At 39.8% G+C, this 27,684-nt stretch overlaps 2 protein-coding genes across 2 annotated transcripts in view; one reads left to right on the plus strand and one right to left on the minus strand.

Annotated features, from left to right (window-relative positions):
* Nucleotides 1-15,028, plus strand: part of pgm5 (phosphoglucomutase 5) — a 29,967-nt gene extending 14,939 nt beyond the window's left edge. The window contains exons 8-11 of the mRNA XM_082554315.1: nt 1,717-1,852; nt 3,187-3,370; nt 9,276-9,413; nt 14,738-15,028. Of these exons, the coding sequence (XP_082410441.1) occupies nt 1,717-1,852; nt 3,187-3,370; nt 9,276-9,413; nt 14,738-14,827 (548 nt within the window). The 3' untranslated portion in view covers nt 14,828-15,028. The remainder of the gene's footprint in view (nt 1-1,716; nt 1,853-3,186; nt 3,371-9,275; nt 9,414-14,737) is intronic.
* Nucleotides 15,029-16,809: 1,781 nt separating this feature from the next.
* LOC309718277 (transmembrane protein 252-like) lies at nt 16,810-18,727 on the minus strand. Its single transcript, XM_082553359.1, has 2 exons — nt 18,351-18,727; nt 16,810-18,119 (listed from the first exon to the last, which is right to left on the minus strand). The coding sequence occupies exons 1-2, from the start codon at nt 18,620-18,622 to the stop codon at nt 17,861-17,863; spliced, it is 531 nt and encodes a 176-aa protein (XP_082409485.1). The 5' UTR covers nt 18,623-18,727; the 3' UTR covers nt 16,810-17,860.
* Between the last annotated feature and the right edge of the window lie 8,957 nt (nt 18,728-27,684).

The following is a 27,684-nucleotide window of genomic DNA, read 5'->3' on the forward strand; positions in this document are numbered from 1 at the left end:
ACTACTCAACCCTTTGTATTCACTAGAGAGGACACATTTAACATTTTTTAACTTGAAGTAAAAAGAAACACGCCAGTGGGTGTGAACAGAAGAGAAAAGACCCATGATTGTTGCAAACGGAGGAGAAGATGGCGAGCAAATCCAAATATGAGAAGTATCGAGAAGGAGGAGAGAAAGGGAAGGAGCTGAGACTCAGAGAGGACTATGGGAGCTTACTCGTTATCTATCCATGTAAGGCAAAAAAGCTCAGAGGGAGCCCTGGATAGTAAATCATCAGAGCTGCACACCACTCTTGCTCTCTCTGAGACACGCAGCAAGAACAGTGCTAATTTAGAGAGCTATGTCAAACTTTGTGGGTTTTATTGGTGTCACTTTGAAAACAAAGGCACATCAGGTTAAGCTTTGTTGACATAGATATTAGATGTCTTTTATTAGGTGTCAATCTCCGCCACCTTTTCTGTTAAGATGAATGACAAAGACACAGAGAATGAGGCAGGGACTTAACAATAACAACTGCCAGTTTCCTAATGTGCCGGACATAAAGCTTTAGGTTCTTATTTTTAGTGTAGATGTTGAGAGGAATAGTAAAACAGACACAGTACTGCTTTTTAGTTTTTATTTTCTTTCCGATTTATAAAATATATATAAATCCAGCTTAAAATAACAGCTCACTTTCCATTTAAAGCTCAAGCAGGGGAATGTAACACATGCTTAACCTCAACACATACCTTTACAGTGCAGCTGTCTCTGAGAACAGAGCGAAAGCTCCCCAGTGAAGGAGACTGTGGGTGTGATGCGCTCCTCTGTTTGAGTTTATGTTTGCTCTGGGCTGGCAGGAAAGATTGTTTGTGTTGCAACTTTTTGTACGTTTCCAAGAGCCCGAGGCAACTGTTGCGAATTGGATCTGTGAATGAATTCAGTTGAATGTTGTAGATTAAAATTAACCCACCATTATACAGTTACATTAATAATTGGTCAATACAATAAACATTCCCTTTAGTTAAACTGCAGGTGAAAGTATTGTTCCCTTTCTTTGATAAAGTAACAGTTCATAATTTTAATTCATTGTTACTGTAACAAGATTCAGATAGTAAAATCAAGTCGAACATGCAGCTATTACTAGGAGATGGTTAGCTGAGGTGTTATAAAAAATGAGAAGCTAGATAAAATAGCTAGCTTAACTCCAAACTAACATGTTTTTCCTACCTTGGTACCGTATATCTGGATTTAGTGGAAGTCCTGTGCTAGGTAATGGTACTTATGTAGGGCTTTTCTACTGAATTTGAGCCTTACATTCTACTGCAAAGCTCATTCACCTAATCATAGAAACCTATTCATATAGCACTTTTATCTATACCTTGAGACTGAGATTCAGCATCTTGTCCAAAGATAATTTGAAACATATACTGGAGGAGCTGGTGACAAATATGCCAAACTTCAGCTTGGTAGACCACCTGCGCTACCATGTAAGCAACAGTGCAGAAAGTATAAACAACTTCTTATACAGACCCATGCTAACTGCTTATCCTTGTTTCTAATGTTTGTGTTACACTGAGCTAAAGGGCTAATCATAATTTCCAAAATTAAAATAACCTTCAATGTCTTGCATGAGGCCACATTTAGCTCCACTGCAGATTTTTATGGAAGTTTAGCCCCAATAACTAAGAGAAGTTTACACAGAGATGTTGAATTTTGCACATTTTCCTTCTCTTCCAGGTTCTGACCACATTCGTGAGAAGGACGGTTTGTGGTCCGTGTTGGTGTGGTTGTCCATTATGGCAGCCAAGAAACAAGGCGTTGAGCAGATTGTCAGAGAACACTGGGCCAGGTTTGGGCGTAACTACTTCTGCAGGTAAACAGCTAAGTAATCAAAACATTGTGTATCTATTGAGGTTTCTCATGTGACGTCATGTGCACATTGCTCGAGATTCATCCGCTATATTATGGTGCGATGCAACCACACGTTGCTATTAAAAAAGGCTTATTCCCAAGTAGTTGATACTGGCTCCTGGAGGGTGATGTGGTATTGTTGTCAATGCGATAACTTCAAAATGAGACGATATATCATTTTCAAAATTATACCATGCAAACAGGTGCATGTACTAAAACTCAGGGGTCAGTTTGAATCTCAGTCACCTCAACCTTAAGAGGTCAGAGGTCAGTTTTTCTGAAAATCTTATGAATGCAATTTCTCAGAGCGAGTCACCTAGGATTTTGAAATTGATAACACATGTGCATCTACTAGAAGGCTAGGGGGCCGCACTGGTAGCCACAAGCATTTTCATGTTTGGTTTTCAATACTCGTAAACTTCTAGCCAAGCTGTAGTAAAACTTGACAAAGTGTGACACAGAAATAGAGACGATTTGCCTTCAAAGCAAAAGTTGTTCAAGAATCTTTTACTTTGAAAGTTAATGGTTCCTGTTTCCAGTTTGTGTTGCATTTTTACAGTTTCACAGCAGCTCAAAAAGTAGCTGGATGGTGTTTGTAGGCAAGCCTGTAACTTCCATTCAGACTACGGACAGCCCACAATGAGTGGTTGATAGATGATCACCGACTGGCCTCTAAGCTGGTGTGACTGAAACCTTATTCACTTGATCCTACAACGTCACTGTGATTGTCACACATCCAAAATAGCCTACAAGCTAATGCCATGTGGTTACCTCAAATCTTTTCTCACTCGTTTACTAGTTTTCGTCAGAACCTTCATCATGATTGTGTGAATACATGCTGACTAACTTCAGTAATAACTTCTCTTCACCTCGTCTTAGTCCTTACCGACCCCGCATATGCCTCGCTGGCTTTCACCTTAATCCACCCCCCTCCCTCCAGTCCTTCTCACTCGTTCTTATTTTAACTTCTCCCCTGTGAGAGGCACAGATAGCTGCCACAGTCAGTCTTCCCACTGATAGCTGCAGTAGTTTTTATGTTCCCACAGAGAGCTTCTCTAAACTGATGCTTGTTTCCCACAACACATAAAGTAGATGGACAGGTTATACAAGACGTGTCCCCAGAATCTCTGTGGTACATCTCTTGCAATTTAGAGCCCTTTTCGGTAACATAAGTAAGATGATGCGGCAAGAAAACTGAACGTACCTAACATAAGCAAACTCTCCCTTTTCTGCTTTCATGACCTCATTGAGTCTTACGTGTGTTCATAAATCTTGTGTGCATCTTATGATTGTCAGGTTTGACTATGAAGGTCTGGACCCACGTGCAGCCTTTTACCTAATGAGAGATCTGGAGGCAGTAATCTCAGACAAAGCATTCACCAGCCAGAAGTTTGCTGTAGGGGACCACATGTACAGCGTGGAGAAGGCTGACAACTTCGAGTACATTGACCCTGTGGATGGAACAGTGGCTCGAAACCAGGTCAGTGTAAGGAAGGCTGTAACAGCAGGATGTTGCATGACACGTTATTATTTGGCCATTCACACTACAGCTCTGACCCAAAGAAGCCCAAATGGGAATATACAGCCCACCATGGGAAACACTCCAGTAGATACGGTGTCTACTGTGGTGCAGCTCTTTACTTCGATCGTCCAGCTGCAGAACAAAGGCCAGCTGCCAGCATAAGCACCCTGAAAAAGGATTTTTTTTTTTTACAACAAATTAAACGTCAGCTTCCGTTCAGCTCCCACAGTGCCACCACCGTACCATATAAGGTTAATTACACACTAGGAGGGAATCCCAAGACCAATTTATAAATTGCACACAAGGGAAAAAGATTCTTCAAGAATTTCCCAAATATGGGATAAATAAAGTGTTTCTTATCTTATTGTGGCCCACCAAAGCAGCCAATGCTGGATGTTCTGACAAATGTGAAATGCATGTAGTGCAAAACTGAACATGGTGACGACACAGGCATCACTACAGGTGAAGGGAGCACAGGTCAACAGGAAGGCAGAGTTTAAAAAGCCCTGGCTAACTGGCTAGGTGTTTTACATTGTGACAAATCCCACTCAGCTAATCTCAGGACCCGCTTCAACAACGGAGAACAACATGTCAGGTGACGCTGTGTGAGGCAGGCAGGACTGGACCCAAAGTGCAGACTCACAGGCAAGACTGAACTTAACGAAATCTTTATTGCTGAATTTATAGATACATAACAAAACTGAGAAGGCTAAGGGCAGACACTAAACCGACATACAGAGAATTATCACAACGCTCAGGACACACAGCAAGAAGGAGTTCACGACAGACACAGGACAAGAGACTGTCAAAATAAAACAGGAAGCACAAGAAGCACACAATAAGACTCAAACTGACTACTACATGAAAGACGAGAGAGCGAGGGACGAGAGAGACACACAGAGAAACGACTGGGAAAACAGGCAACTAAACTAGGAGACTGACAGGCAAACAAACATGAGGACAAGACTGACTTACCTGGGAGATTCTGAGGGAAGGACACAGAGACAAGGACCTAAAAGGGACCACATAACAAACAATACAACTTAAATTATAAATACAGAAAAAGTAAAGAGCGGGAGAAAACGAAACCAGGAAACATAAGTCACACCCCTTCCCTGTCCCAACTCACCTGTAAACCAATCAGCATAGCATGAACCGACACATTAATTTAGCATAGAAGGCCCTTAAGCTGTAACAAGACAGATCAGTAGATCCTTTTGTGCAAAAAAGTGCAAAAAAGATTGTTTTAAATAGTTGCCACTCAGGCTAGAGTTACTCTTAGAAGCTGGGTGCTATTAGTGTCCTGTTTGCTTTACTTATCTCTTGAACCTGCTGTTTCTGTTGAGTTGTAATTGTTTTAGTAAAGTACTACACATCACTCGTAGCACAGCGCATTACTTAATTACTCGCTAGAGAAAGTGCTTCATGACACTACTGTTTACATCACTTAAGTGTTGGATTCTTCACTGGCTTGGTGTCAGCATGCTGTGTGTGCAGATGCTTGCAAAGAGCAGACGTTGTGTAGAATGCAGCAGAGTATAGTCGTTTTTGTCATGGTCTCAATTAGATTAAAAACAACCAGAACAACTTTGAAGTCATTTATTGGTTCCATTCTCCAGACTGGTTACCTTAAACTGAGATTGACAATAAGTTGACCAACCAAAAGCCGCAAACCTGTTTGTTCAACCCAACATCGAATTGCATTGCATTAGAAAAGTGACTGAAAAGCTGCTTCACATCAGGTCACACACTCTCTCTTCCCTTTGTTCACATACATGTACTCAGCCTGGTGTAAGCCAGACCACCCACTAAGCTTCAGTGCTGTCTGATCAGCAAGGCTCCATGTTTGGACATGACAGTCTATCTTCCTTTTGAAATTATAAACATATGCATACACGCACATAACATACATCATGTATCACTACAAACACCGATAACTCGCTAGGTTAATGCAACCTTCCTTCCTTCCCTTCTTTCTTCTTCTTTGTGTCTGTGACTTTCACCCAGCTGACTTCTCTTTCCTGCCCAGAAATTTGTGGAAATTTGTCAACACTTCTTAGCTTCCGCCCCACCTCACAAACACACAAACACACACACATTGTGCATTTTGGTGTGTACATCCGTCCAGTTGTCCATGAGCGTAAGCATGAACACATGCGTACCCTTCCACTCCCGATCCTTGTTCGCACTTGTGTTTTCCACTCTGACCACCGGCTTCACCTTGTATATCTTAACGCCGTGAAGGAGTCTTTTGTTATCCTGCTGTGACTATTCCACTGTGTCACCATGGATACAGCAGGCCAACAGCTTTTTAGTCAGTCACCCCAAAATACTGATAAATCCTCAGCATCCCAGTCGCCCCAGTGAATGTTATTACAACACACATTCCTCCCAGGACAGAATTATATCAGCTGTCGTCTCACTTTGCAGTCTCTCCATTGCAAGTGTGTTTGAAGGGGGAAGAGCTGGCACACGAGAGACGCAAACACACTCAAACACGATACACAAATACACAAGACAAAGCTTGGGGGATTTACACAGCAGTGGCATCGCGGCCTTTTGTAGCTGGCTACTGAATTCATTCCACGTCGTCTGCATATCAGATGATGGAACAACTTGTGCGCTAAATGTAGATACTGCCTTTTGGATAATTTGGTATTATGCGAAATTTGTTTAGTAAAAAATATCTACCAACAAAAAGAAGCGAAGGTTTCTATTAAACGAGTAAGAAACTTGTCTTCTTTATGTTTGTGGTAATTTTTTTTAATCTATGACTGAATTTGATCAAATGTTGCTTTACCTAATAGCTAATGACTAAATGATAAAGATGACAGCTCATTAAAAGAATGACTTTGATTGTATCTTTAGCTAAGGCTGGCTGTGGCTGTATCTCTTAAGATAGCTATAGAATTAGCAGTGTCTTGATGGCTTTTTGACTGTAAGTGCCTCAGAGTGTGGAAAGCAGGGCTGTAGTAACACAAATGTTTTTGTTCTAAGATGTCCGCTGTTAGGCACACGTTTCAAGCACTTACACTCGGGAGAGTGTAGATAGACAGACTTTTTAAGATCAAGTCTGATCTACAGTTCTGTGTAAAGGCATTGTCTTTATTTTATTATTTTATCTTTTTTTTGTTTTTTATCTTTTATCTTTTTTTTTTATCTTTTTAAAAAGTGGTTTTGTGCAATAGATCTTTATTATTTTCATGCTTTGTCTTGAAAAACAGATGATTTTTTTCCCCATTTGTTTAGTCGAATCTATTAAGAAATGCCACAGTTTCATAGGCATGAAATCATAATTTTGCACTTACAAGGTGATTCTAAAAGGACTATTAGAAACTTGACATATTTCATCCTTAAAAAGCCAGACCGTGTTCTTAAAAAAATCTGAGGAAAATAGATAAATGGAGGAACAAAGAAGAACTGCCAGGCGTGAAAAATGATCTACAGCAGATAAACAGTATCTGAAGATCACATCCTTAAGAAATAGGCAGAAATTCTGACAAAGGACCTTAGAGGGTCATTCGATCCTTAAGCTGATGCATCTGCTGTTCACTGAAGCCTCATCAGAAATGGTCTCAGTGGAAGGATGGCTGGGAAGAAGCCATCTTTAAAGAAAGGAAGCAGGGAGAAAAGACTGAGATAAATTACATGAGAATTTGATTGAAAATTAGTGGCAACAGGGATTATAGAGTGATGGATACAAATTTTTGGTTCACATTGTTGTCAGTGGAGGTCAGAGAGGTAAGAGGTAAACAGTGAGTGTCTATACCCACCTGTAAAACATGGTGGACGCTCTGTCATGGTTTCAGGCTGTAATTCAGTGAGTGGTGTTGAGGATCTTGTCAAAACTGATGGGATTATGAATACACAAAAGTACTATAAGATTCTGATTTACCGTGTAATGCCAGGAAGAAGGCATCAGTTTAGCAACAGCTTGACTTTTCGGCACTGATCTCAAAGACACTTCCTATGCAGGATAGAAAAACAGATAGTGGAACACTGTCAGTCATGGATTGGCCTCCTCAGAGTCTCAACAATACTAAAGCAGTGCAGGGTCATCTTGACAAAGAGCAGAACAAAAGGCAGCCAGCATCAAAATAAGAGGGCTGATGTCCCTCAACAAGTCTAGGGAACTATTCCTGAAGACTACTCGGTTTCGTTCACTATTACTTGCCCTTATATTATAGCCCATATGGCCCTGGCAATATGGTAATGTATGCTGATTTATCGCATTGGAACTGACAACAGGACATCCTAACTTCACTGAACTGTTTCAATAACTACAATAGACATATGAGGCGAAGGTAAATTTAAAAAACCCTAATGTGTTTATAAGAAGCAGTTGATTACGATGGTCAGTGCTGACTCGTGTAGATATTCTCTGCTGCAGCTCATTTCATGTGTGAAATCAAAATGCAAATGAAGAGCCATGACTTGTTTCCCCTCTTGTGTTAGTGGGACTTTATTGCTCTGTGCTTTCTTTCCCCACATTTCCACACCAACATTAATCCATGAATAATTCCACACAGTTGCAGAGGAACAGCAGTTGGCATGGATGCTGGAAGGTGGGAGGGAGGCTCAGACAAAGACCTCTCCAAAATCTCTAAGCACCTTTAGGCTGGTAGATGAACAAATGGATTGATAGATGAATAAAGATGAACACACATGCACGACACACATGAGTTATGGCTGGTATGTGCTCCACTCGGGGCCTCTGAGCTCTGCATTGGCAAGTGTTTTTAACAAGCATTAGTCAGCCTTCTGATAACTGCCACTCTATTGTTAGTGAGTTGACAGACTCACAGATAGAGAGACAGACAGCTGGACGGACGTCTCTGATTATCGCCGTCTCTCTTCACCTGGACTCTGGCATTTTATCCTTCATTCCCAGAGTGGTTCAGATATTTCCATTTAGTACTGCGTTCTGTAAACAATAATGCTGAGCCACAGTTAACTAATAGGCTCACAGCCATTTGTCTGAGACTGGCTGCTTTGGAACTGGGACAGTGCATCCACTTGACTTTTACTACTATACAAAACTCTTGTTTACTATAGTTGCAATAACATTTGTCAGTATCGAGACATCTAGTACAGCTTAACGCCTGAGGTGGGGATACTTTGACAATACAGTTTGGAGTCCTGTTTTTTCTCAAAACATGTTGCCGTCACCTCCCTTGAACTCTTGTACTCTAATCGAATAATGAAGGAGAGACTGTGGAATTCAGGACAGATAAGCGCTGTTACAGATGCATTAGTCGAAAAGTTTCTTCCTTACGTCAGTCAGCAGGAGATATATTTGATTGGTCCCAATGCAGTGATATCCTGGGATTAAGTTTGAAGAGTCACACACAGAGTTCAGTTATGAACCTTAGCGAGAATGTTATCTGCTGTAAGAGTCAGGAGATTCTTGGAAAGTGCAGCTGTAGTTATAACCTTATGCAACTTTATAGCCAACATCATTAGGAATGTGAGTGCGCTGCATGCATCAAGAGTACAGTTTGAATCATGCGCCAACAAAACACACAGTAACAGTGACATCTAGCGGATGTTTGCCTTTACTGCATCACTAATTACAGGACTGAATGTTTTAACAGAGGTCTGATGATACAAGATTTGTACTTTTGTGTGCTGTAAAGTCACACTGAATTTGTGCATTCAAATGATTTTTGATTTTTTTATCCTATCCACTCAAATACATGACCATTTATTTGTCTTTTACTTTTAGCCATTTACTTGTGTTTAAAAAAATATGTTTATATAATTTTTAATATTTAAAAGAGAAAGAGAATAGTAAGTTAATGAAAAAGTAGACAAAAGTCAATTGATAAAAATTAAGAAAACAATTTTTTTTTTTTGTTTCCAGGGTTTGAGGATTATCTTTAATGATGCGTCCCGCCTGGTGTTTCGAATGAGCGGGAGCGGCGGAGGGATGGGGTCCACCATTCGCATTTATGCTGAGAGCTTTGAGAGAGACCCGGAGAGACACAACAGAGAGACACAGGTACGCAGATGGGTTTGATGGTGTTTATGTACCTTCTTTTTGTGACATTTGTGCTTATATCAATTACTTCTCACCTTTCAGTGGAAAAATCCTGTCCTAAATCCCTTCAGGAATGGCATCTAGCCAAGGTTGAACATTTGAACCTCTTTGTCTGGCTCTGGGGCCTTTCTGTGTTTTAGTTTCCCTCTGGGTTCAATAAAGGTGCATGTGAGGTTAATTGTCCGAAGACATGGATGAGAGAATGTGTGCTTGTCTCTCTGTGTTTTCCCCTGAGATAGACTGTGACTATCCCAGGGTGTACCCACCTCTTTCCCCATGACAGCCAGGATGGGCTCCACCCAAATCACGATCCAAAGAAAATAGAGGACTGTATAGAAGTACTATCCTTATCTTGAACTATGGTGTGGCCATTTGTTTGCCATTTGTAAATTCTTCCAACATTATTAATTTAGCATTATTATGTCATCTTTAGCCAGTTTTACCACCGCAGGAAAGCTTTGTTGGCACACAGTAGCAGAAATGATGCTTCATAATGAGCTTTTTCAACATATTAAATGCATGATATGTATCTGTGTGATACACAGGAGATATTCTATCATTTGAATGTTTAAAAACTTTAATTATATACATATATACTCCTAAACTACTACTTAAGTCTGTGATTTAGCAAACATAAAATTAAATCGATTGTGGTTCAAGAGTTGGCAGTTTGTCTTGTAATCGGAAGGTTGCCGGTTCGAGCCCTGGCTCCGACAGTCTCGGCCATGGTGTCCTTGGGCAAGACACTTCACCCGTTGCCTACTGGTGGTGGTCAGAGGGCCCGGTGGCGCCCGCCAGTGTCCGGCAGCCTCGCCTCTGTCAGTGCGCCCCAGGGCGGCTGTGGCTACAATGTAGCTTGCCATCACCAGTGTGTGAATGTGTGCATGAATGGGTGGATAACTGAATGTGTAAAGCGCTTTTGGGGTCCTTCGGGACTAGTAAAGCGCTATACAAATACAGGCCATTTACCATTTAAATAAAGTCCAAACTTATGTATGCAAGTAAGCATAATAACATAGATTAAATATATGCACAAGATGAATGGAGTAATATACAGTCATTGTTGGTACAGAATTTAAATAAGCAATAACCACAGCCTCTGTTTTATCCCAAATTGGGATAAAACAGAGGCTGTGAAATTCATCTTATTTCCAGTTGACATCATGTCTTTAAGCAACAAAGACTTGGATGCGGGAATTAGATGACTTCCAGGAGGAGGAGGAGGAAATTTAACAGGGATGTAAAGGAAAAATATTTGTGCTGCAGAGAGGAACAAGTGGAACCCCAAAAATAGGAATGAAAAGAGTCCATATTTATCTGGGTCCCTTAAAACCTTTAACATAATTATGAAGCAGTCGTTCCAAAACTTGTGACGTTTATAGCAGAAATAAAACCTATGGCTCAGATTGCAAGAGGAATAATGTTGGAATATGTTATCTAGAAGTTGAGAAACAGACTCTATTTAATATCTTAAACCTAGCACACGGTGTACCATTGATCAGTCAGCCTGATTACAAGCGCCTGCTCCCAGGCAGTTTTGTTTTTGAGTATTCAGGGCCGCGACTTTTAATTGAGTCTAAAGGCCAGAAGACGGTTCGACGGCTGTTCAGCAGGGAACAGGGGAAAACACTCCTGCTGCAGTTTATTTACTAATTGTTTACATGTTACTTCTGACATACTGTAATTCACTACATATTAGCAGAGTAAATACTCAGTAGTGATAAAATGTCTAAGGGTTTCATCACTTGTTGTCTTGAGCTCACGTCTTCAGACAATAATTGATGAAGTATGGTTAAATTTTGATCCGAGGTTTATGTCAGGCTGAGCAGTTAAAAAAAAGAGGATACAGCATGTACTGTGGTTGTATTGTGATTATGTATTATAACTTTCATTCAAACTGTTAGATGACTGGCCTGTAGACTTTGGAGTGTTTAACAATGAAAGCTTGTTGTGTGGCTATGGATGTTTGGGATAGGTAGTGTACTTTAAACACTCCCGGGAGTTATAAAGATGCCTTCGCAATTTAGAGGTGTGTGTGTGTGTGTGTGTGTGTGTGTGTGTGTGTGTGTGTGTGTGTGTGTGTGTGTGTGTGTGTGTGTGTGTGTGTGTGCGTTCAGATTAACGACATTTCAATTCTGACTTTGCCACATAAAAAAGCAAAGAAAAGCAACAAAGTGTGTATTTGAGAATTACTTTTTAGTCTTTTATTATTAAAATGCAGGTGCGGTAATTCAAAACGTATAGGGCAGCATGAAGTTATGTCCCAATGTTACATCCCCCTTTTTATTCATGAAAATAGAAAATCCTCCTCGCTAAACTGCTGTTACGATAAGCATACCTGAACTGTGATTTAGCTGCTGTGTTTATTCAGCCAATAAAAATGTGTTATTTGTGGCATTGCACTGAACCCTCGGATTATCCATCATTAGATCATAAATTCAACATCTAATCATTCTGGCCCTTACCCAGCGCGCATGAATTATCAGAGACGACATACATGATTGCACGCCATGCTTACTCAGCTAGATTAGAGGGACAGATTTTATATACAAGATTCTCAGCCAAGCTAAAAAAAAGCCACATGTTTGTGTGCAGCCTTAGTAAAATCTGTGCTTTCAGTGTAATACATGTTTTTTTGCATGTAGCAGTTTTGGGATGAGAATATCATACAATGTAGAGTGTTGTGGAAAAGTCTTGAGATCACCAGAAAATGGTAAATAGATTTAGTGATGTACTTATAATTTCTTCAGGAATAGTTCTCCAGGCATCTTGAAGGACACTTTAAACTCTCTTTTGGATGTTGGCTGGTTTTTCTTTTGTTCTTTGTCAATAATATTGAAGTTCAGGCTCTGGGGAGGCCAGTCCATGACTGATTGTGTTTTACTGTGTGTTTATCTATCCACATATGTTTTTACCGGACTGGGAGTATATGTCAGATCAATGTCATGCTGAAAAATGCATTTGTTGTCTATCAGTTGCTTTCCACATGGTACTATGTGATAGATTAAAATCTTTCTGTACTTTCCTGCATTTATAATTCCATGCATTTTGACAAGATCTGGCTGAAATTCAGTGTGTAATTTGGCATACCTCAGCCTTTTCTCCCTGTTTCCCTTCCTTAACAATGGCTTCTTGACAGCCACTCTTCCACTGAGACCATTTCTGATGAGGGTTCAGTGAGCAGTAGATGGATCAGCTGAAGGCTCAGATGCATCTCTCAGGTCCTTGCTGGATTTTTGTAAAGACAAGGTTTGGCTACTTTCAACCAAAATATAAAGAAATGAGGGGTGTCTCAAGACTTTTGCACGGCCCTGTACATGTCTGTTGTTTTCCATCACACAATACTGTTCAAGGTTCAAGGTCCAAGGTTCAAGGTTCAAGGTTCTTTATTTGTCACATGCATAGTTATGCAAGTATAACACACAGTGAAATGTAGCCTGACACGCTCCTCGACATGTGCAAAAATGGGGGCAGAACATTATATATATATATAGTATATACATTGGGTGAATGTGCAGTAGTAGCAGCAAGCAGGTGAATTCTGTACATTAATATGAATAGACATCTGACTATTTTACAGGATAGACAATATAAACATATTTAAAATTAAAGGAATTTGAAATGTACATTGTGCCTTGGTTTAGACTCTAAACCAGGACTCTCTTCCAGACACTCTAAACTTTAGAGTGTCTGGAAGAGAGTCCTGTCTCAGTCAATTATAGATGATGTGAGAGGGCGGGTGTGTGTGTTTAGGGCACGGATGGCTTGGGGATAGAAGCTCCTCTTGAGTCTCTCTGTCCTTGCCCGGAAGATGCGGAACCTTCTACCAGATTGCAGAAGTTGGAACAGTTTGTTGCCAGGATGGGACGGGTCCTTCAGTATCTGCGCTGCTCTAGTCCGGCATCTCCTGGTGTAGGTGTCCTGAAGCGGGGGGAGAACAATCCTGCAGCAGCGTTCTGCTGTACGGATCACTCTCTGGAGAGCTTTTTGGTCCTTCACACAGCTGTTCCCGAACCACGATGTCATGTTCTGTGTGAGGATGCTCTCCACAGCGCCTGTATAGAAAATCCTGAGGATCTTTGGAGAGACCCTGAACTTCCTCAGTTGTCGTAGGTGATACAGGCACTGCCTAGCCTTTTTGGTCTGGACCTGAATGTGGGCAGCCCATGTCAGGTCTGAGGAGATGTGGACACCAAGATACTTGAAGGACTGCACCCTCTCCACTGGAGCTCCATTGATGATAATGGGCTTGTAGTCTCTGTGCTGACCCCTTCTGAAGTCCACCACCAGCTCCTTGGTCTTGCCGACGTTCAGCTGGAGGTGGTTGTCCTGGCACCATGATGCCAGATTCTTCACTTCATCCATGTAGGCCGCCTCATCGTTGTTGGAGATGGCACCCAACACCACTGTGTCGTCAGCAAACTTCACAATGGTGTTGGAGCCATGGGTGGCCACACAGTCTGAAGTGTAGAGGGAGTAGAGCAGTGGCGAGAGGACACATCCCTGAGGTGCTCCTGTGTTGATGGTGATGCTGTTAGAGACGCATCTACCCACCCTCACCACCTGAGTTCTGCCAGTGGGGAAGTCCAACACCCATGCACACAGACGGCTGTTAAGTCCCAGATCCCTGAGCTTTGTGAACAGTCTGCAGGGCACTATTGTGTTAAACGCTGAACTGTAATCAACAAACATAGTTACCCTGTTTCTTGTCCACATGGCTGAGAGTGGTGTGTAGGACGTGGGCGATGGCATCCTCTGTGGATCTGTTGGATCTGTAGGCGAACTGCAGCGGATCTGTGGTGTCTGGGATGGAGGAGGAGATGATGTTCTTCAGCAGCCTCAAACACCTTCATTACTACTGCTGTGCAGTAAAGGGTTCAAATTAACACTGACCCAACAGCAAACCTGTTAGTCATAATGTCAAGTTTGTGGGATGTTGTCATTATTTGTTGTCTCATGCTCACTTTGTATGCATTTTCTAAATGTAAAAATAAAAAAGAACCAGTTGAATAACCAAGTTAAAGCTCCTATAAAATCCCCTTAATGCGGATGTTGAAACAGTTTTAAAGGTCTAGACTTACGTAAGTCTAACTTGGTTATCTGCTCTGGAATCTGTTAACACGTGATGTCTATAAGTATAATGTGCCAACCTCGCACAGAAAAACTGACCAAAAAGCTCATGAAATTCTCAAGAACTCGACAGTAACTTAGTGTGAATGTGAAAGATTTAAAGGTCTGATTGAGTTTCGAAGCTCTGCCTTCAGCTCTCTTTGCTTTGTCTTCAGGTGGTGCTGGGTCCTCTCATTGCCATTGCCCTGAAGATCTCTAACATTCACGAGAGGACAGGACGCCGTGGCCCAAATGTAATCACATGAGCAAGTGAAAAAAACAAACCAACCAAAAAACACTCACACTCATATGCAAACACATGAAAAATATCCTCAAAGCACCTGTTACTTTCTTGGTTTCATCTTTAAAATATCTCTGTAGTTTCAGCCTCATTTTTCATTTCTTTTTTGACTCAGATGCTTACCGCTGACATTTGTCTCTCAAAAATAAAGTTAAAGTCGCATACAGTGTTCTCTGTTCTTTATTGACGACTACCATTTAGTGGATCAACGTGGCAGGCGTAATTATTGTTGTGGATAAATAATGAAAAAAGGTCGACAGCGAACAGATTATGAGCGTGCAAACTCACATTTCAGATTGCTCGAACCTATCACAGCATGTTTTCAACTATTTGACCTTTTAAAAATCTGAACACTTTAGTTAACCTTCTGTTTAAACTTTAAAACAAAATTAAATATTAATTTGCATGTATGAGTTGAAATTTGCATCATATTTGCCTAAACCGAGGCTAGTACTGCACCATAACACATACAGTATAAAGGCATACTGTGGTATAAATATGTGTTAACTTTATTAAAGCCATAAAATTAAAACATATTTCTTCTATGAATACTTGATAAGTAACCACAGTCATATTTCAAACCTACATAAGTTAAAAAGAAAAATGTACTCTCAACAGTTTTAGCTTTTATTCTTTAATTTAGGATTTGAAAATGTTGTATGATCATGTTTGAATTCATTATTTCTTTTTTTTTTTAATCCAAATAAAATATTTGTGTGTAATTCTTGTCCTTTTCATTTAGTCAGATGGCTTTAAGGACAAAAAGAAAAAAACAGACTTAGTGAAATATGTTGCCCTTGGGTGTTTTGTTGTGCTGACACCATATATCAGGAGGTGTATGAATGCACGCTCTTTCGAGGAAAGAGCGTGCTTTTAAGCATAAAGTGTGTTGAAGTTGTTGTGTTGAGACAAAAAAATGAAGAAGGCTGATCTTTATATGGCCTGAATGAGACACGCAGAACTCATAAACAGCCTGATTGCTGTCTTTATCAGTTGAGGTTATGCCAGTGGATATCCGTAAGGATGTGTTCACTCAGCCAGCCAGACATTACCAGCCAGCCATAGCAGGTTATTGCCCCATACAACAGTTTTATAGCATCAGGTGTTATTTCTTAAGCTGGACGGGGATAGGGGGCACTTTATCAACTTTAGACAAGTTGCTAAAAACACAATTTAGTTAAAATTGTTTAAGCTTTAGCATATTATAGCCAAAAGCATGATTAGAAAAAAAAAATACCATCAAAAAATACCACCAATAGTGTAATTTAAAAAATGGCAGCAACCACTCTTTTCCTCTTTATATTGTGTATAAAAATGGGTTAGCTGCAATGCTGCTGTTTGTGCTCGACCGGCCTTTTTATTGGGATAAAGTGCGCCGTCAGTTGTAGTCTTCATGTGTTGAAATACTTTATTAGGACATCTTATAGTGTCATACACAGAAAGCATGTGCACATTCAGCAAAGGCAGAAAACATGTAACAGTCAGACAGTATTTTCAGTCACAGTATATTGTTAGGTCACACTAGTTACATAGTTACAAGTCACATTAATGTACTCAAAAGATCAGACAATAATTTACAGTGCTAAATAATAATTTGTTAGGTCACCTGTCATATAAACAAAAATATTTCAAAAAACTTGTTTAAAACTAAAAATGATAGTTTTATTTATTAGGCAGGTCTTCAACTTTGAGCTGGCACGCTGGACTTCTCTGAGAAGTCCAAAATATTTTTTTATTCAGAAATACAAGAAAAAGAACTGTAATTTGGCATCTTCATTTTAAAAAAAGTTCTTTAATATTTTTTACAATACAATTTATGGATAACAGCAAAAATTAATTTCAAAATTAAAAATACAACTTTGATTAAAGTGCGTGCACACACTGGTAGCTTAACTTGCAGAAACATAAAAAATGGTCTGGGTAATTACAAACGCTATTCATTAAGGAAGCTGTGGCATAAACCTTACATTGGGTAATGGCATAGTAAATTTGTTAAAGACTGCAAATTAAAAACCACTCATCAATGCACTCTCCATTTTCTGTCCATCTCTGCAAGATGATCTTGCAATCAGCAGATTAGACCACTTCATCCATTTTTTTTTTTAAAAAGACAGCAAAAAGTGGATGAAAGACTTTAAATTAATGCGTCTTATAAGAAATTCATATGAAATGCAAAAATTTTGTAGTGTAAAAAGTGTAAAAGTAGCCATGTTGTTCAGTGTTTCATCTACACGTTCCAATACTGTTAACTGAAAAGAGGTTTTCAGAATTTCTGTGAATAGCCCAGCTGAATAAAGGTTAAATAAGAACTTCTGATTAACAAACAGCAAATATTCATATAAATTATGGTGGACTGAGATTCAGAGGTAATTGATAACTCAATGTTATTCTGTTTGCAATAGGCAGGGCATTTGTTACTCACTGTAGTGTAAATATTGTTAGAAATGTAATAAAGACATTTTATTTCCATGAACAAACAGACGATAAAGACAGTGAGCTTACCCGTTTGCTATGCTGAGTAAAGCTGATTCAACTCTGACAATATATCAGGCTTCAAAGATTAACCTTTAAAAACTAGTTTATGCATTTTCTAATGCATAAATCATCCAACACAGCAGTGGTTGAATGAAGTGCAGATAAAAGTAAGTTCTCCTTGTTAAATGAAACCTCGTCCACCTGGAGTAATACAACCATGCTTATCGGTCACACCAAATAATTTTTGCAGCTTAAAACTGGGGCTCATTCTGGCCGTACCCGTGTAAAGACCCTCAGGCCTGTTAGACGACGGATGACAGACACTAGGTTGTAGATTCATGGCAGAAAGATGATGTCAGCACATCTCTGCTGTCCATCTTTTGGCACTTGAGCGATCCAGTGACATAAAAACATTTCCAGTTGTTCTGGAACTTTCTCACTCAGCTTGGTGTGGAAGTCATTCACTTCTGCAATCTGCATTCCTTTTTTTCTCTCAACCAGTCAGGCAAAAACTGTTCTTCCCTCAGTGTCCAGACAAGCGCTCCCTCAGCTCCTCTGCATCCATATGTCCCTGCTGAATACTTTCAACTTCACTGTATGGTGGAGGTTGCTCCCAGCTAAACCTGCAGTCTGGGGCCTCTGGGCTGTCCTGGCTGTACAACGGAGGAGCCAGGCTCATCAGCATGTCTGTGCTATCGACTATGACCATAAACCCAGGAGACGCATCAGGGCAGACTTGACTTTCTTGGGAATCTTCATATGAAGGAGGAAAAGAGCTCAGTCTGTAAGGGAAAATAAATAGATAGATAGATAGATAGATAGATATTTGGTGTATTGTTTCATATATACAAACTAAGAATTGAGATATTTAATATATTTAATATAGGGGCTAATGTTATATGTACAATCATATGTACAATTTCTACTCAAAGAATTTTTATGGTACACAAACATTTTTTTCTGCATTTGTTTTTTGCATTGAATGCACACCTCTTACGAAAACACAGATTTACCTTTCAATAGTGAAGACCTGGATGTGTCGCTCGCGTCCAATTCTCTCGGTCTTTATGCCTGAGCAGAGGCCCCAGCAGACCCCAATGACCATAGCCAGGAGGCCACAGCCAATCATGATATACACAAAAATGACCCTCAGAGCCTTCTCATGCACGTTCTCCTGGGACACCAGGTAGATCCCGGTACACATCAACACAAGTCCCACAGAAGGCAGAAGAAAACAAAATAAGGACAACAACTGCTTCTTCACATTCATGGTCACTTGTTGCATTTTACTGCAGTCCTCTTTGTCTATTCTGTCCTGTGATTGAAAGACGCTCTTTCACAAGTAGCAATGAAGTATCTCTTCGGTACCTTTCAGGATGACATGAGTGTAGCCTTGCCAGTAGTAGAAAAATCCTGACTACGTTTGAGTACTGAACTGTAGCAGAGACTGTCAGCCTGCTAAAGCTGCCCTGCCTCTTCAGACATACGGGGAAGGGCCTGCCCTCCTCTCGGTTGTATATTAACACAGTATTATTCTAAGGTCAGAAGAATTAGAGCGATACTGCAAGGCAGACACACAGCCAGAGGATCGTCTTTTAGCTGAGCTCTGAAAAGACAACAACCAAAGCTTATTAGACAGGTATCAGCAGCGCATGTAGACAGGCTTGATTGGAGGAGAAGATGAAGACTCAGTGGTTACCTATTATGTAAAAATCTGAGTCACGAAGATGTGTAATGGTATAAACAAAAAAGAAAATGAAAAGCTACTTTTGTTCTTCTGAAACACCAGATAAAATAGTCCCAGCAAAATATCACAAAATAAAAGGAAGTCAAAGACAACAACAACCCTGTTTCTGAAACATTTTAAGGCTTTATAAGCTTAAGAAGGTTGTAAACCACTGATTTTCACTAGAACATAATGCATGTGCACACTTAGCAAACGTTCTAAAAAATATGATATATAAATACAAGTTAATTCTTCATAATTATCACATAATTATTGACTAACTAAGAGGTAGTGGATACAGCAGTTATTTCCTGATCCCTTTACATAGTCTACAAGTAAAAATGCACACAAAAAAGGACAGTACTCCTTCATATATTCTGCCTTTCTAAGTGCAGTGGCAGTTTTAAGTACCATTCTTAAGTTTATACCCCGCATGTATAGCATCAAGGACATTATTTAAAATGCCTGAAACACAAATACTGCTTAACTTTAAATGTTTTGGCTTAGTAAATATAGTTTTTTGTTTTTAAAAAATTACTATTTAACCTGCTCAATATTGGAGCCAAAAAATACTGGATACAGGCCAGTAGTTTAAGTGTTCTTTTTTGTTTTACTGTTTTGAACAAATGTAACAGTGGAATGAAACTGAAGAAAAAAAAGCTGTCTTTTAATAAAAATAAAGGTGGTTATAAAACCGACTCCATTTCGCGAAACTGATTTGTTTTACACACACATAAAAATAAAAAAGGTAATTTTCCAATAAACCTGCAGACCTGTTTTGCTTAACTGGAGAACTGATTCACATACTGAATATTCGTCACTCATGCGTCCGTGCTTGTTCCATGTCACTCAATACGTATTCATCTTTTATGTTTTTCCTCTCGTACCTCTTAAATCTGCTACTGGATAGATTGTATCCTTGAATTCTCTGTGTGTACTTTGGCCTTGTTGCTGACAACATCCTATAATGTTTAAGCCTATTATAAGAAAATGAAAGTATTAATTCACATTCTGTCACATAAAGAGGAATAACAAACTCTGTCTATCTTTACAGTTTCTACTGACGCAAAGGCTTCTTTCTCTGAAAACAAATCTGTTCAAATTTGTGCAAATGCTTACATCCACAGCAGCTTTGCATGTTTTAAATGTGCAAAAATTTCAGAGGTAAGAGGTAAAGAGAGTTTAATGTTTTGTTATGTGACATTCATGGCTGCCTCTCCTTTCTGTTTGTCCCTTAGCATTGCACTTTGCCCTTGTTTATTTGTCATCATCATCATGAGTCACCTATTTATAAAAGGCATATGAGCTACTCTTGAATGATATTATGAATGAGAGCTGTCCACCCCCCTTCTAATTCTTATGAATGCAGCAGTCATCAGATTTCTTATTTACACTTTCAGAGTGTAATGGTTTTATGGACCTTATCAGAGCGTCTTATCAGTGTGGCGTTAACTCCCTCAGTTTAATGTGAATCTAGAGCAGGGGTGGGCAATCTCAGTCCACGAGGGCCGGTGTCCCTGCAGGTTTTAGATGTGTCCTCGAACCAACACAGCTGATTTAAATGGCTAAATTAGCTCCTGAACATGTCCTGAAGTTCTCCAGAGGCCTCGTAACGAACTAATCATGTGATTCAGATGTGTTGACCCAAGGTGAGATCTGCAGGGACACCGGCCCTCGTGGACTGAGATTGCCCACCCCTGATCTAGAGCTTGCACCACAGCCATGTTTTTGCAACAACTTGTTTGTATGTGACGATCGTGTCATGTATCAGCTTGTTAGTATGCTGGAATTAGAAAGTGATTAGCATGCACAGTGACTCCTATGAATCAGTAACAGGAATTCAGAATCCTGACACAGGGCCCGGCGCCCTGTGAGATTTCAAACTGAGGTATTTTTAGCAGCACAGAAACTTTACTCTGACCACTTTGGCTGAATTTGGAGATGACGACTAAAAAAAAAAAAAAGTGTTTACCTCTCACACTATTGCAAATTGGCATGACCGATAGTATGAATAGGCTGACCTGCAAGACATAAATGACACGCAATTTGCCGTCTGTACATAGCAGACAGCCGGGAAATAATCAGGAACAAGTGCTGCTGTGTGTAATTTTCATCTGGGAATGCACCATTGCCCATGGGGATTTCAGTGTCTGTGCCATTACAACAGCTTGACTGTAGGTGAGAAATAATATCTCAGTGTACCTCCAACTTTCTTCTTCTGTGTGTGTACAGTGACACGAAAAGGTATTTGCTCTCTTTCTGATTTCCTAGTTAGTTTTTTCCCCCTATTCCTCACATTTAGAAAAAATAACCCAAGTAAATACATTACACAGTTTTTAAATGATGATTTCATTTATTATGGAAAAAACAATGCTCACCACCATGGGAAAACTGATCATGCTAACCATGACAGCAAGAACTGCAATCAAGTGTTTGTGATAACTGGCAATGAGTCTTTCAGATCACTGTGGAGGATTTTTTGGCCCACTCTTCTTTGCAGAATTGTTTTAATTCAGCCACATTGGAGGGTTTTCGAGCACGAATGTCCGATCTGGGTTTCAGATCATTGTCCATTGGTCTTTCGGGATTTTCTGGTAGGGAGCAGAATTCATGGTTCCATCAACTATAGAAAGTCATCCTCAAGCAGCAAAGCAGGCTCAGTCCGTCACACTACCCCCACCATGTTTTCTACTGTTGGCATGATGTTGTTTTTATGAAACGCTGTGTTAGTTTAACGTCAGATGTAACGGGACTCAAACCTTCCAAAAAGTTAAGCTTTTGTCTCGTCAGTCCACAATACGTTTTTCTTAAAGTCTTCCCCTTAAAAAAATAGATCACCATTTAAAAGCTGCATTTTGTATTTATTTAAAACTAAAAAATCAGGCAGGGGGCAAATGCTTTTTCACAGCACAATAACACCAACACAGTGTAACAGCTGTTTTGTTGCAAGGGCCCCTATCATTAACTGATTAGCTGATATTATCTGTTGTCATATTATGGCGGTTCCATGGTAACTACAGTAGCTTTTCACACATTCAGTTATCATTGATCCCTGTACCATTAACTTACAGTCGTATACGCAGCTATCTCTTTCACATGACTGTAAACATTCAGTTCACCCACATTTAAAGAAAGCCTACAGTACTTATCATTTATAATATACTTTCAGAACAGTAATTGAATGAAGGTTAATCCTAAAACAAAATTTATTCAGAAGACCTTTAGTAGTCATTTGTGGAGCTGCAACAAAATTCCTCAAAAAGATAATCTTTTTGATGCAGATCAAATAATATCACATCAGTGTCCGTCCTCTCCACCTATACTCCTATAGGTGGAGAGGACAGACACTGATGTGGTATTATTTGATCTGATGACTTCAAAGGTCAAGGGAACTAAGTTATATCATTTTCATACTTATCAGGAAATTCAGTGATCCTTTCCAACCCTATACTGAAGCCTCTGTTTTTGTTGTTTCTTCCCTCCTCACCTTTTTGGTCACATACTAGAATTCCCACTGTTGATATTTTCCTTCAGTGCTCTCTTTTCTCTTTTTCTGCACTCTGATGCAGTTAAATGTACTGCATGTTTCTCATTTTAGCAGAGTGGTGGTATAACGAAGAACTGAACTGAGTAGTAAAGTTTGTCAAATACAGAGTAAATAAATATAGTTACATTTCATCACATCAAGAGATTTTAGATATGCAAATATCTGATAAACCTCTCTCTCACACACACAGACACACACACACACACACAAGCACACACACCTTCTTTTAGATCTCATTATTGAGTGATAATAATAGACAGCGAGACAGAGAGCCATTAGTTGTGAGGGAAGGACTGAAGGGCCGGTTATTAATCAGATGGACTCTGATGAGGACCTGCCATCCCCTGTCATTAATCAGGGTCACGCTGCACACTCAGCAGTACACAACTGCGCTTTTTATACAGTTATTCGCTCAATCAATAATGTTATTATCAATAATAAGACTGTTTTGATGACCCTCTTGAAATACAAGAGGGTAGTTTATGCATACACAAAAAAAGGTGTGTACGAGATTGACAGTTTGTTGTAGACCAGTACCACAACAAGCCCACTGGGGGCACTGCTGTATTATTCTCTATTACCAGAGCCTGTGGCTACAGAGTGAAATCCCCGCAGCTCTGCTTGGTAATCTCAGGATAAAGAAAGGTTTGAAATAAATACATAAAAAAATCCCTTTCATCTACAAAAACAAATCTGATGGGTTCGTCATGTGGAGCAAATGTATGTCTTATTCCTTTAGTCACATATGTAACTTTAATATGACCCAGCTTGAAGCAGGATGAAGGCTCCAGCCTGCCTGTTTTCAATAACCATGTTGATGCTCTATCACACTGGGGATTGTGGCTAAATTTCTTTGCTATTTTGTCACAGATTATAAATCTCAGCGCAAAGTTAACGTCTTTACACTGTGAAACCATGCACTTCACTCTTTAGGGATGATGTAATTTTATCCTGTAGAAGATGCACGAAAGGAAAAAGTGAGCTAAAAGCTTCTTCTTAAGAAAATAGGACAAAAAGTGGGGGAAAAGGGGGAAGTAAAAAAAGGTAGGAAGGGAGGAGAGGAAGGTTTGAAGCTTTTTAAGTGACTCTTTTGCTTCTCTTTTAATGTCGGTCCTCAGCTGTTACACTGTGCTCTTAACCTGTAGTGTTTCACTGCTCTTTCCTGGAGTAACTGTATAAACCCGCACAGTAGTCTGAACCAGCCAAGGCAGGAGGGGATCAATGAGGAGATCGATAGGGTCCCTGAGAGTCCTAATAGCCCTGTTACTGCTCCCTGACTCCCTGCCTGACTGCCCGATATAGCAGCATGCTGGGAGGTGAGAAGTGTGTGTTTCTGTATATGTGTGTGTGTGTGTGGCATCCAGATCTTGTCTACCACCCCCTGTTGAGTCTGTACTTACACTTAGGACATGATATAACACAACAAGTTCTGTAATTGTGCCCATCGGTGGAGCTGATGGCTTTGTACGTGCTGGCTTTCTGCCTTGTAAGCTACAAGAAAGTAGTGCAATACAATAAATGCCATTCACACAAAAACAAAAAACTCTACGTTTGTGGTGTAACTATATCAGTTTTCAGGTATCTGTATTTTATTTTATGGGCCACTTTTCCAATCCCAGTACAGTCTCCTAAAGATTATATTATTGCAATGTATCCTATTTATAAAACAAAAAATGTGATGTGAATGTCAAGACCTTTATCCATGAGACTGTGTGCATCAGATTGCAGGCCTTTAATTAGTATTTCTTTTTTGCTGTAACCAAATCCTTTCACATAAATTTCAAAATGTGTACATTTACGTCTCTGTTACTGGCAAAAACATTTGGTCCCTGAATGTAATCCAGTCTTGCAGATGAGTCCAATAAAGACGCTCTTATTTGGCAGCATGCTTGGATTTCATACATGTTTGTCAGTTCACTTGGTTTGGGTGGTGCTTCTCAGCCACAGAAAACAGCTGCTCGGTAAAGAGTTTCTAAGGTCTGAAAGATTATGTCTTGATGTATGCTTTAGAAGCTTGATGTGTGGAGGCTCAAAGATATACACTGTAGACAGGAAGGGCCTGATGAAACATGTTACTGAGTTGCACGATGGAATTGCTGGGCCAGCTGTTTTGAAGCATGACTCATACTACTGACTAAAAGTTTGGAGATCTTCATCTCTGCCGTATTGATTTTGACCATTCTGTTTTATTATCTGTCTCTGGTGAGATTACAAAACTTTATAGCAGTATTTGCTGGAGGACCCCTTCAAAGATCAGGTCTGGTGTTATTATTTCTTGCTGTCAACAAGTTTTCCAAAAAGACTGAAGCCAGCAATGTCCAACTCTCTGTACTTTCTGGCTTCTCCGACTCCTCTGTTCAACTGATCCCTGCGGTTCCTATTAAAATCTTTAACACTGGTTCAGTAATCTCTTACAAAAAAAATATCCTTTAGTTTTAAGATTTTGTTTTCCAAGATGAGCAAATAATACATTTTCACATGGAATTAGCTGACACTTTATTAGGTAGACCTGTACAGCTGCTGATTAAGAAAAATAGCCAGTCACAGGGCAGCAAGTTAGCCATGCAGACACAGTTAAGACGACCTGAGGATGGTAGAGGAAGAGAGGTGATCCAAGTGAGTTGGATTTTCCTACACAGCCATCTCTAAGGTTTATCGAGAAAAACCTGACAACTGACAAGAAGGCAACAGTAACTCAAATAACCACTCGTTAAAAGCTATGCAGAAGAGCATCTCTGAATGTAAAACTCATCAAACCTTGAAGCAGATGAGCTACAGCAGCAGAGGACCACAACCAGTGCTGGTCTTTGATTTATTAGACTACCAGTACAAAGATCCACCAAACCAATCTGTCCAGCTCCATGGTGAGTGAATCAGTTTGCTTTTAATAGGTATTGGATGTTTCTGGTACAGAAAAAGTACACTTTAGATACACAGTTAAGTTTGAAGAAAAAGCAAATATTTTCATCCTCCTGTTTTGTTTTGTTTTTTAGGATTTTTTTTTACTCTTTTTATAGTTTGCTGCCTTTCATAGTGTAATATGATGGCTATTTATATGACATACATTAACTTTATAAACTCGACCCACAACATCTGGCAAAATTAGAAACCTGCTGAAGCAATACAATATTATTCATTCAAATTTATGGCCATTTGGGGGCTTTCTCTTGCAGTTCTCTTAAACTGCACTAATACCAATTTATTCTCATAAATGGAAAGAACCTAATGGTTGAAACACAAGATTGTTTGCGACTTTGATGTGTAATGCTATTACAGATCTGATTATGTCTGCAGCTTCAAGCCAAATGACACATTTCCAGCTGGATAACACAATTCAGAAAAAGTTGGGATGCTGTGTAAAATCTGAATAGAGGGCCATGTTTACCACTGTTTGGCATTTCCTCAACTTTTAACAATAGTCTGTAAACATCTGGGAACTGAGGAGGCAGCTGCAATGCCTCATGTTTGTCTAATATAGTCCTGCGATTTCTTGGTTAGTTCTGGTCTGTAGGCACTCTAGTTCAACACCTGGATTCTTCTACCAAAAAAGCCATTCTATTAAACTAGATGCAGCATTAATATTACAGCTTTGTCTTGCTAAAATATGCAAGGCCGAGGTCACACAGAGATTTCTCCAGATTCTCTGAATCTTTTATTTACTGTAGATGATGAGATATTCAAACTCTTTGCAATTTGTAGGTGTTACACCATTTTTTGCTGATTGGTGAACCTCTGAACCATTTTTACTTCTGAGAAACTCTTGCTCTTATTATACCTGCTTAATTTTAGTACAACTTACTTTTCCAGTCTGGTCCTAACTTTCCTATAATGAGTTGCTGCCATCACACTTAAAATGAGTTAATATTTTGCCTCTGTCAGTGCGCCCCAGGGCAGCTGTGGCTACAATGTAGCTTGCCATCACCAGTGTGTGAATGTGTGTGTGAATGGGTGGATGACTGGATATGTAAAGCGCTTTGGGGTCCTTAGGGACTAGTAAAGCGCTATATAAATACAGGCCATTTACCATTTACCATTTTTCATGAAAATCTCCCAGTTTAAACACTTGATGTTTTCAGTGTTCTAAATAAGAGTTTATGACATTTGCAAATCACTGCGTTCTATTTTTATCTATATTTTACCCAGCATCTCAACATTTTCAGAATTGGGCTTGTAACTCTACTTCTGGCTCCGCCTGGTGTGCATTTGCATCCACAGAGGTTTCACTAGAGCAGAAGAATTTGTTTCTCTGTCTCTGATATTACAGAAAGATATCTGTAAGGCAAAACTTTTGCAAAACCCCTGAGAAATACTTCTGATTTGCAGCCTAGATGATGAAGTGTGCTGCAGTGTATGTGTCATCCAGTCCTTGTCTGTTACCCCCCTCTGTGCCTGCACTGATATTTACACCAAGATTCAGCACAGGTTCTCTCAGCGCGCCCACTCGAAAATGACTTGTGAAAAAGTGGAGTATATCAAGACTGCTGCTATCTGAACACCCTGCTGATTTCTCAGATTATCGAGCTTCACACTGGCAACTAAGTTGTGGTACTAAACATCTGCAGTGACACTGTTGGTGAGGAGAGGAACAATATCAACAGGAGTCCAAACTAAGTGTTTTATACAGTGCAAAATTCCAGGATTTTGTCATTTGCAAACTCAATGAGAGTGAGCATTTAGTTTAGTACCATGATTTCTTTGCAGCTGGGTCATTGCTGCATTTTCCCCTAAACATCAAAACCAGATGGAAGGAAAATAAGTATGTGGAAGCTGCTGCTTCTTGGGAAAATGCTCTACAAAATGCAGGCTGCACGCCCAAATACTACATTGCAGATAGTTACAATTGAGGTGCTGTGTATCTTTTGAAGAGCATGCGGTCTAAGTCAGTCAAAGGACTTGGAACAACAGGAGGTGGGTTTCCACTTTAGCATCAGAAGGAATATCCTCTTATTTAAAGTTATGTGGTGATCAGTAATTAAACCTACAGAATATATACAGCATGGCATCCCACACCCGCAGCAGGCGATGTGTCTCTGCAGCCCATTATAGCTCTCCACAAATAAACCCAGTGAGCCCA

Source organism: Aulonocara stuartgranti (assembly GCF_965226115.1).
Source record: "Aulonocara stuartgranti genome assembly, chromosome: 12".
Taxonomy (NCBI): domain Eukaryota; kingdom Metazoa; phylum Chordata; class Actinopteri; order Cichliformes; family Cichlidae; genus Aulonocara; species Aulonocara stuartgranti.